Source organism: Copadichromis virginalis, linkage group LG6 (genome assembly GCF_057382275.1).
Source record: "Copadichromis virginalis isolate Kocher_CV1m ecotype Utaka linkage group LG6, C_Virginalis_male_GT1.1, whole genome shotgun sequence".
Classification (NCBI taxonomy): domain Eukaryota; kingdom Metazoa; phylum Chordata; class Actinopteri; order Cichliformes; family Cichlidae; genus Copadichromis; species Copadichromis virginalis.
Genome location: NC_140623.1, coordinates 5,457,032 through 5,468,477, shown reverse-complemented (window position 1 = coordinate 5,468,477; position 11,446 = coordinate 5,457,032). Strand labels below are relative to the sequence as shown.

At 41.5% G+C, this 11,446-nt stretch overlaps 1 protein-coding gene across 3 annotated transcripts; it reads right to left on the bottom strand.

Moving 5' to 3' along the window:
• Positions 1–464: 464 nt before the first annotated feature.
• On the bottom strand, positions 465–11,294 carry fbxo8 (F-box protein 8). 3 transcript variants are annotated; one of them, XM_085458336.1, is made up of 8 exons: positions 11,187–11,294; positions 10,057–10,159; positions 9,157–9,240; positions 7,732–7,876; positions 7,494–7,620; positions 4,985–5,103; positions 4,322–4,518; positions 465–2,375 (listed from the first exon to the last, which is right to left on the bottom strand). In XM_085458336.1, exons 2-8 carry the CDS (start codon positions 10,157–10,159, stop codon positions 2,188–2,190), a joined length of 963 nt encoding a protein of 320 aa, XP_085314462.1. In that variant the 5' UTR covers positions 11,187–11,294; the 3' UTR covers positions 465–2,187. The 3 variants fall into 3 exon arrangements, with proteins under 3 accessions (XP_085314462.1, XP_085314460.1, XP_085314461.1); XM_085458334.1 differs by lacking the exon at positions 11,187–11,294 and adding an exon at positions 10,973–11,178; XM_085458335.1 differs by lacking the exon at positions 11,187–11,294 and adding an exon at positions 10,616–10,786.
• Between the last annotated feature and the right edge of the window lie 152 nt (positions 11,295–11,446).

Below are 11,446 nucleotides of genomic sequence, written 5' to 3'. Positions count from 1 at the left end.
TGTCTCGCTTGCTCTGAGGGAATGCCACAAGTTTCTCCCTTGGTTGAAACTCGTCAGGAAAATAAAGACACATCCTTGGAACAAGTTCTCAGTGCATTTTGACTTTCATAGCATAAGAACACAGAAAAAAACAACAATAAAGATTTCATAATTTAAACATTCGTGTCAAATGTCTGAGTGATAATGATCTAAAGAAGAGAATGAGTTGGACAGAAAACAAAACCAGTATCTTTTGACTGTTTTACAATACCCCCACCGTGATCAAATAAAATCAAACCCTTAATTAAACCACAGAAAATGTGTTGTTGCTATGGTTACATTAAGTGAACGCTGTGATCCCTTTAGCTGCAGCTACATTCTGGCTGTTGGCACTCGCTGTTAGAAGCTACGAGCACAGAGTGAGTATTGTGGTGGGGAATAAAGAGAAGAAGAGAGAGCAGAGAGAGACAGGACAGGAAGCACGCTACAGGAGAGAACCAGAGTTTAATCACTGCTCATAATTAAATACAGAGAGGTGAGTGAAGAAGAAGTGCTCCGTGCATCATGGGAAGCCCCCCAGCACCCGAAGCATATTGCAGCACATCTACAAGATGGTTCAGGTCACCTGATTAAAACTTTACTTTTAGTAAAAAGTAGAATGAGTATCTGTATCCACAATCAATCTATGTCCTCCCTATTGTAGTGCTACCTTACAAATCCATCAATAACAGCTCAGACACCGTGCAGCTAGTTATATAAATAGAAAGCTAAATAAAACTTGAGAGCACCGACTCACTGACCTCTGAAAGCATGGGACTGCTTTTGCAGGGGTTGTGGTGTTACTGTAAAACAGAATTACACTACATGTGATTAATGTCACAGAACAAAGTGGAAGACTTTTTTGTTCAGGAAATAAAACTAAACTGTAGCAGTTGGGCTAAACTCTGTTCAGGACACAGTTTTATGAACGCCCTAAATCATAGTTATACTCTGTTATGAATATTATTTACAGAGTTCTGGCATCCACCCCTGTTCAGGAGGCAAATCCCCAAAGACCTAATAAAACTCCTCTTTTCTTGGCTAACATTATCTCCTTCTACACTTGATTTGAGCTATTTTTCTCTTAATAAGCATCCATCTCCATCACCACCAAGCCACTGTTATGACACGTTTTCTTAAATCACATACTCACTTTCAACTAAAAGTAACTAAAGATATGCATGTTTATTAGCTGTTACTAACAATCAACTGTATTGCAATTTGCAATATTTAAAATTTACAACAGCAGCCCTCCTGCAAGAACAAGATTCTCACACATTCATTTTAAACTACATGTGGATATAGAGTGTCTCAATTTTCTTTCATTAATATAATTAGAAAATCTTTCCGACTTGCAGCAGGAATCCTCTGTTTGACTTCAGCGTTGCCACAGTAGTATTATAGCCTCCATAACTTGTGTTTGTTACAGATACTGCAGGTAAAACCCTGTTACATGGCATCGTTTAGTGTTCATGTGTACTGACTCTTATGCCTCAGGATGAGAGCCCAGTGGTTAAATTATAGTTCGGAGGGTTTTGAGACATATTTAGGCTTATTCAGCAAAGCAGTTTCAAAAACAGTCTACAACTGATCTACTAGCCATAGTGTCCATACAGCTGATCAAGCCTACTGTTTATAGCATGGGCTCAACTGCTTAACAATTAATCTTCTTATTAAACTGATGGTATGTTTGATACTGTGTTAGCTCCATTTAATTTCGTGTGTCACTACCAACAAGAGTGAGCCAGGCTTCGTCCTGCAGCTGAGAGACGAGCAGCGCTTAGCTAAACGGAATCAGCAGAATTACCCTGACATCTGAAAACAGACTGAAGATGAAGCTTTTCCTGCTCTTCCTCCACCATCAGTCAGTAGTCCCTTTCAATCAGTGCAGTGTCTTCGTGGCTCTGCTTCAAATCTCCTCCTCTGCAGTGACTGGGTTTTAAAGAAATTAGGTTCTTTCACATGTCAACATTAATTTTTGGTAGCGCAGTGTCTCTCGCAGTGGAGTGACAATTTTATTTGTTTCTGATCTTTCCAGTAAGATTTAGCCGTCGTATTCCTCGTTAGATGTGAAAAGTTGTTCGAATCCATTTCTGTGGTGATCCATACTTTTAGACACGAGGCCGGTTCTTATTTTTTCAGTGCAGTACGGTCAGCTGACAGTTGGAGCTACGCAGCAACGTGGCCGATCAGGTATATGTTATCGTAGAGGTGGCCTACGAAGTCATCCGAAACATTGTGTGCTGCTCGTCGTGTGTTCCTGATAAACTCCCTCTTGGACATCTTGTTTTTCACGTGTGGGCTGGTGAGGTCGATGGAGAGCAAGATAAGGCTGTAGCACAGCACATACACAGCATCTGCAGAGAGAAGGCACCAGATTGGAATTGGAGAGAGGAACAGAAAGTGGAAAAACTCGTCAATCTGAGTGATTTCTACTACTAAATAGCTCTAGAGCATTCTTGTTTCCAAGACTTTCCAGAGGGGACAGGTGGTTAGATTACCACATCCATGAAAAGGCAGTAACCCATCCCTCTCTAGTCTTGGGCTCTAAAGTGTCAGACTGATCCTGCTACAATTCCTAACCACACAAGCAGTTCAGACGAGTTAGCAATAATCCAGAGAGGCATTGGTTTCTCTGTGTTCTGCTGACATTAACAAAGCCTTTGGTAAATGCAGGGAAAGAATAAAACCTTCTGACATCCTTATTATGTGGCAGTGAATGAGGTTTTCATGTCATGTCTGCATACTACAGTTTGTTGTTACTACAGCAGGACGATGAAAATCACACTCCCTCGACATTTCTGAATCCGAAAAACTGAAGCTTCCAGTTTTACTCTTATTATCATTTATCTGTTTCAGAAATCAAATACAAGACGGTTCGCTGTCAATGACAACATCAGTTTAACAGTTCTGGCAAAAACAAAATATCCACGAATGTTAGCATCTTAGTGTTTGCTGGGCATCTCTTTAATGTTAGCACCAAAGAAAAGGTTTTACAGAGAGTTGTGTGTGAGGGTGGACATTATGAAAGGACTTGGACTGGCAAGGCAGAGAGATTATTAAGATGGAAAAGATGTGCAGCAGATTAAGGATAGCAGTGGCTATGTGCTAACAGGTAAAGATAGTGTGTTGAGTAGATAAAAGGAGTACTTTAAGGAGATGATGAACACAGAAAATGAGAGAGAGGAGGGCGGATGGAGGACAGAGTGAATGAGACAAAATCAGGGCCGCTATGAAGCAGATGAAGAGTGGAAAGGCAGGTCGTTCAAATGACGTACCGTGTCTTATTTTGGAGGAGTTTTTGATCAGACTATTTAACAAAGGATGGCTGAGGAAGGGTACAGTGTTTCCAAAACAAGAGTGATGTGCAGCAACTACAGAGGGATAAAGCTGGTGAGCCATCTTCATGCCAAGAAAGAGCTCTACAGATGCAAATGAGATGTTCTTTGAGAGGGTCAAATGGAGCTGCTAGGAAATGTGTATGAGGAAGTCAGAAAATCAGAAGCATAAACAGCTGGGGAAGGATAGTAAGGAAGTGAGACAGTGGTGAGGTGTGCGGTCGGAGTGACAGATGGATTCCAGGTGGTTGTGGAATTAAATCAGGGATCAGCTCCGAGCCCCTTCTTGTTTGCTATGGTGATGGACAAGTTGGCAAATAAGGTCAGGCAGGAGTCTCCATGGACTTTGATGTTTGCAGATGAGAGCAGGTGAAAGAGAGCTTGCAACAGTGGAGCTATGCAGGAGCAAGACAGAATACACTTGTGTGTGTGAGAGGCAGGCGGGTGCTACGGTGAACACAGAGCAGAAAGAGTGAAAGGGGATGAATTTAAATATGCTGGGTCAACCGTTTAACGCGACGCACAAGAAAGGTAAACAAGTGCACGCAGGGTGGAGTGGGTGGAGATGGACGTCAGGGTGATTTGTGACAAAAGGAAGGTTTACAAGATGATAGTGAGACCTGCTATGATGAATGGTTTGGAGATGAATTCAGAGAAGCAAGGATTAGATGGTTTTGGGCATGTTTAGAGAGGCGATACTGGACACATTGGACAAAGGATGTTGAATTTGGAGCTGTCAGACATGAAGAAAAGAGGAGGCCCACAGAGGAGAGGACATGCACGGGCTTGGTTGGACAGAGGAGGATGCGAGGGATACGGTGAAATGATCCTATGTGACAAGCCCTAAAGGAAGCAGCTGAAGAGGAAGAAGACTATCTTCTATCAAAGAGCCATCTCGAGGCCCAGACACACTGGTGACACTTAAGTTAACTCCTGTACTTAAAGCAGGAACACTAAGTACTAACCAGGACTGAGGCCCAGCTCTCGAACAAGCCCAGGGTTACAGGTACAAAACCTGTGGCTGAACTTGGTAATAAGGGTTTCCAGATATTCTCCTCTCTCCTCGGGCGCATGGATGTGTCTGAAGAAATCCCTCAGAGCATTGGGGAGAAACTGGTTACTGAAGTTATGGAGCTTCACCAACTCATCCAGGACATCCCGTCTGCCCACACAGAAACATACAGTCACACAAGCTGCAGTCACAGAATAGCATACAGATACTATCTTTATTTATTTAACCTTTATTTATCCCATTGAGATTCAATTTGTCATTTACAAGAGAGACTTGTTCCAGACAAACATATTAAAATATCTATACTAACATGAAAATACATTTAATAGTTAGCAGTAAAGGCATATTTATATATTTGGGGATAGTTAGGACCAAATGTATTTGGACACAGTAGGTAAACATTTTCCCTCTGAGCACCATCACACTGGACTGCAAACTAATCTATTATGATGTGACTGTCTCTAAACATTCATGGACCTATGAACTGCAAGTGTCAACCTTTCAGCTTAACAAACTGTTGTGAATGTCAAGTGAAGAGTGGTGTGTGTGTGTGTGTGTGTGTGTGTGTGTGTGTGTGTGTGTGTGTGTGTGTGTGTGTGTGTGTGTGTGTATTAACCTCTCATCCAGATAAATCCTTAGCATCTTCCAGTTGAGCCGTCTGGTGTAGAAAATAAACTTTGCCAGCTCAGTGGGGTGATCCACTAGTATACCTTTGGACATGAAGTAACTGATACCCTACAAACACAAAGAGGAAAATGATGCTCTGAAATAGCAAAGACTTGTAGGACTAAAGTTAGAATCTAGACACTGACTCAGCGACTCAGGGAAGGGGGACGTCTGCGTCTCAGGGTCAGACACAGAAAGCCCGCCGAACAGAGAGGCAGCTCTAAAACAAATGCTTCCCAAGAGAAAACTACAAGTTGTAGCCGACAAATTCTTTTACTGTGAGCGGCAGCGTCTCCCAATCTACAAAACACTCAATTTTCATGCAGTATTTATTATATAGGCGTGGTGACAGTGTAACGACAGCTTGGTTCTTGCACTCTCACTACGATTAGCTGATTTCAGTCCGTGTGTTGGGGAAAGGAAAATAGTGGCACAGTTTATAGTGTGGATACGGACATTACTTCGATTTTTTTCGCACAAAGGGACACGAGCGCAATGGTAAAGTAGAGACTATTTGAGGACAGAAACAACAGCACAATGTTGCTAACACAACATGCACCTGCACAGACAGCATGCTAAAGCTAAGCTAGCCAATAACCCACAATGACACTAACGTTGAGTAAATGCTGACCCCAGCCCAGCGCCGTCATTTGCGCTGTTGAACTACAAGAGTTACCAAACTAATGAGCAGTCAGGTTGCTAGTTTATTTTGTTATGCTAGCAATCTCCCACTCTAGCTTGTTGATCAACCAAAGACCTAAACAGAGTTTTCATTCATTTGAAAGCCTGATGCTTAGCCTTGTCCACCCCTGTTGGAAAACGCAAACTCAATTTTGACCATTCGAGAAAAAATTACCCATAATCATCTCACAGATGTAACATTATCTACAGCTACTTTCAGCACCATTGATATTTATTTAGAGATTTTTCTTTCTGAGTTAACTTCAATAATTACTTCCTCCAAACCATCAACGTGTCTTTTAGACCCCATTCCTACAAAACTGCTCAAAGAAGTCCTGCCATTAATTAATTCTTCAATCTTAAATAGGATCAACCTATCGACTCAATTGGTTATGTACCACAGGCCTTCGAGCTGGCAGTAGTTAAAAAGCCATCACTTTTAGCCACTTTTTAGCCATCACCAATCATAAGTCAGTCTCCTTTCATATCAAACATCCTTGAAAGAGTAGTTGTCAAACAGCTAACAGATCATCTGCAGAGGAATGGTTTATTTGAAGAGTTTCAGTCAGGTTTCAGAGCTCATCACAGCACAGAAACAGCTTTAGTGAAGGTTACAAATGATCTTCTTATGGCCTCTGACAGTGGACTCATCTCTGTGCTTGTCCTGCTAGACCTCAGTGCAGCGTTCGATACTGTCGACCATAATATCCTATTAGAGCGATTAGAACATGCTGTAGGTATTACAGGTACTGCACTGCAGTGGTTTGTATCATATCTATCTAATAGACTCCAGTTTGTGCATGTAAATGGAGAGTCCTCTTCACACACTGAGGTTAATTATGGAGTTCCACAGGGTTCAGTGCTAGGACCAATTCTGTTTACATTATACATGCTTCCCTTAGGCAGCATCATTAGAAGACATAGCATACATTTACACTGCTATGCAGATGACACCCAGCTCTATCTGTCCATGAAGCCAGATAACACACACCAATGAGTTAAACTGCAGGAATGTCTTAAAGACATAAAGACCTGGATGGCCGCTAACTTTCTGCTTCTTAATTCAGATCAAACTGAGGTTATTGTACTCGGCCCTGAAAAGCTTAGAAATATGGTATCTAACCAGATTCTTACTCTGGATGGCATTACCTTGGCCTCCAGTAACGCTGTGAGGAACCTTGGAGTCCTTTTTGACCAGGACATGTCCTTCAATGCACATATTAAACAAATATGTAAGACTGCTTTCTTCCATTTGTGCAACATCTCTAAAGTTAGAAATATCCTGTCTCAGAGTGACGCTGAAAAACTAGTTCATGCATTTATTGCTAAAAACTAAAAGCTCCTTGAAAAGCCTTCAATTGATCCAAAATGTTCCAGCAGGAGTACGACAGGGACCAGAAAGAGAGATAAATATTTCTCCTGCATTGGCTTCCCTTCACACAGATGCTATTCATTTATTTGTAAGTGAGCAAACCTACAAATTCAGCAGGGGATCAAATACTTATTTCCTCCAGTGTATAACTGTATCAACTGTTATCACTGAAGGTTTAGACAACAGACTGCAGATGCCCCAAATCCAGATGTGCGCATCAACCAATACTGACCCTTTGACTAAATCATTAGGTCAGGTGAAGGACGGGGATTAAGTTATTTTGTTCTTACACTGAAATCCTGGAAAAATTAACATATTGGCTGGCAGGAGATTTGATGGAAACAAAAGAAATATTCACAGTTGATGCGTCTCTACTACAGATCCTGGGTGTAACTTTATATATTACCTCCTGTGGGTTAGCATTGAATGTCAGGCTGCCTTCATCTAGCTGTAGGTATAGTCTTCTATATGAGAAACCAGCAGGAAGCCTTCTGTTGTAGATGGAGCAGTGGCCCCAAGTGGACTTACATAGCCTGGAGGAATTGACATGGATTATTAAAAAAAACAACAACAACATAGACATTTGTAACACTTCTAGTAAAAATGTAATTACCACAAGAAAAAACCGAGGTGAAGTGCCTTACCCCTGCCAAAGATATTCATCATTTCCCAGACCCTGCCACACACATCCAGCCAGGCACAGATCAGTAGCATTCAGGTATGACAGTATGGTGATGCCCAGTTCAGGTGGCAGCATCTCCAAGTCTATAAAACCATGAGGTTCCTTACCTACCAAAAAAGGAGAGACAAAATAGACAGACGTATTCAGATTTAGTTGTAGCATTTTTCTGTATTTGGTTGCACTGCGTGCTTTTAGAACATATGAGCTGTGAAATTGATGAAGACGTTTTCATAATTTGCTCTGTTTTTCGATTTGCATACATTTTCTTAAGCTGCAGTGTGTTCAGACCTCGGGGCCAACTAAGAGACCCCAGTACCAGGACTTCAAAATGCAAACTGACTTGAAGCACTGTACGCGTACTTTGTCCTGATTTTAAGTACATGCTAAAAAACTCATTTACTAAGCAGAACTCATGGCAGAACTCATGGCCAAACAGCTATGCCTCTCACTAATTACACCCAAATTTCTTGGAAACCTTCGGACAGCATACAATCCTTTCCTACAATAGAATAGTTACAGCCCACCAGCCTCACCTAATGGCAAGATCCAGGTTGAAACCCCGGATGGAGCCTTTCTGTGTGGCTAATAATCAAGTTGGATGAAAGTATTTATCTCTTTCTTAGGTTTAACGTCCTGCATATGAATCAAAAGTAATAGCCTATTAACTACAGCTATTCTGATTATGTACAAAATGTTAAAAGAAGCAACTAAACAGTACTGAAGTGGAGATGAAACACTACATTAATAAAGGCATCGATTTAACATTATATGTCAAGTTGGCTTTAAGAAATAAGTGTCTAAAGTTACATGTTTAGTACAGAGTATGATGTCATTGGGTTGTTTGGTTGCTGCCAATAGACTTTGATTAGTTTATGTTGGACCAACAAGCTGTAGTTACTGACACTGTTTGATTGTTTCTTGTTTAGTTAGGTTTATCAAGTGGTGCAATCAACTGACAGAGCAGATGTCTGCAAGATGCGATCAGCATGGTTTTATTCAATAAAGCGGTCCCTCTTCCAAACAGTTTACAACATAACAAGTTAGTACATGTGCATCACAAGTTTTTACCCAAGCACGATCGTGTCAGAGGGGGACCCGACTGATGTGTGGAATGGACAATGTAACAAACACACAAACAAAAATGGAGCCTCAAAGGACAGGATGCTACAGAAACCTTTTTCCTTGTTTTAGTTTAGAAATCCTTATCTCACATGATCTCACTGAGTGGATTATTTCATAGTGAAAGTGAAGAGAAGTGAAGCCCAAATGTAAGTAAACGAGAATGAAGGACTTTTTCCTCCCTGGGGACATGGTCACAGATGTTTGGATTCCCGACAGGCATGAATTGTTAATACAGATTGCATCGTGTGTGTTTGTATGTTTATACCGCCACTGCGTGTTCTCAGCAGATGATAGATGTCAGGCCGATAGCAGTGCTGTGGAGCTCTTTTCTGCGAGCCTGCATCTCTCCCTGGGTAAAGAAGAAAATGTTTTTCTATTCAGTCGCAGACATTGAAATTCACCTCGAGGAGAAAAATGAATCATTTTCTGACTCTAAGCTTCACCACTGGTTAATTGTTTTCAGTGGATTTGGTAGAAACTGCCAAAAGTTAAAAATAAACCTAAAGAGGAGAGGATAAATGCAGTTAGCTGTCAGTTCAAATGACAGCATGTGTAATTACTGTACATGGCATAAGAAACTCATTAATGCTTAATAATATATACAGATTTAGGAATAAATAAATATATGCTGACTTTAGGGCTGTCCAGCGGTGTGGTGGTTAGCACCATCACTTCACAGGAAGAAAGCCGTTGGTTTGAATCCAGGAGCCCTTTCTGTGTGGAGTCTGCATGTTCCCCTCTCTGGCCACACTCGAAAGACGTGTAATTAGTGAATTTAAATCGGCCATGAGTGTGACAGGTTATCTGTCTGTGTGACAGATCAGTGACATGTGCAGGGTGAGCCCCTGCTCTTCCCCTGTTACAGCTGTGACAGCATCCCCACCCCATGACCCTGGACTGAGCGGAAGAAAATGTATATTTTTGTATATTTTTGATTCATTATCTTCACATATAAAACTATTACAAATAGGAGATAGTAATTTAAATCTATATCATTCAGAGAACTTGGCTACATCTATAAATGACGCCGCACCCTGGATTGCAGTCTAACACCGGGAATATTTATATAAATTACACCAGAACGTTTCAGTTTCAAAATTTCAGTGAAATATAGAATTTCCATCATTTCCAAGTCAATTCTGTTTCCTGCTCTGAAGCAGAGTACCTTGCTCCTGTCGTCCCCCTCCTCTCTCAGCCAGTCGATCAGCGAGCTCTTCCTGAAGCTGCTGCTGTTGTCTGGGAGGCAGCCTCCACAGTGCCTGACCCATCTGTAACAGGAGGGAGACACTTAGATGATATAAAGGAATATGCTACATTTCCACTTACCTGTGTGAAAAATAAAGTAGTAGACTACATCTTGTTTTGTACACGCATGTTTCTTCTTTGCATACTTTGACATGACATTAAATACATGATCAATGGATGTATACAGTGAGCACTGTTCGAGGCAACATTTGACCATTTACTTTATGAACAGGGGTCATACTTTTTAGATCAAACCTGGTTATAAAAAAATCGAGATTATAAAGGGTTAAGACTGAAGCAAAGTAATGAGCCGCTGTGTCCCGTTTCATGTATTAAAAAGCCTACGCAGCCACCAGAATCTGACAGCACTCTAACTGCTTCAGAATAAATAACGATCACCGACACAGGCCTACATTTAGCTGTCAGATCCACAGAGCACACATGCTGCTAACTAGCTTCAAATTTGGCTTGTTCGGTACCTGCGTGCCAACAGCAAGGAGACAGCGGCTAGTCTGAAGGCCGGTCAAACGTCAGCTGTTTTACATAAACAACTTCCATTACACTGTTGTAAACATCAACGCTGGAAGTTCCAGCCAGCACGGTAGTTTGACTTGCAGACCCGCCCTCCCTTCAATACCACTGGCCACAAAATCACAGTAGCATTGAACCTCTTAACCCATTGGTTGAACCGTCTTTCACTCTTATGCTAGTCTTTCAATTCATCAAGTTAGCCTACCAAGATAGTTTAAGTGCACCGAGGACACAAATGCGTTCTCTTTATTTCCATATTAAAGAACATATGAGTTCGTCACAGAAACGTAAGTGGCGCTACCAACCTGACTTCAATGATTCCTCTGACAACCTGACCTGCGCACAATGACAGCTGGAAGCGCGAGTTCCTTATTATCAAACGGATACTGCAGTAATTTCATTAAGCCGAGTACAGATAACAGCAGAACAACAGGTCCTCCGGTTCAGCAGAGCCCTTCAATACAGGAGTCTACCAACTGAATTATGTTTCCACTCTCTTCTTCCTGTCGGCCCTCCCACCTTTTGTATCGCGTCATATAGACAAAAAAGGTTGAATCGAAAGAAACTGTGTCTTCCCCCGGTTTGTCTTTATCAGTGGATTAAAGTTTACGTATTTAACATGAATGTGATAAATAAGCTTTAAAAACAAAAGCAGAACCAGCGTCTGCGTCACTGACGTCAACTTATTGCATGACGTAGGCAACGCGCACAGACCCAAGAGCCAATCAGCCTGCTTTACAAGTCGGATCAGGGGACAGTGGTTAATGGTTAATTATTGG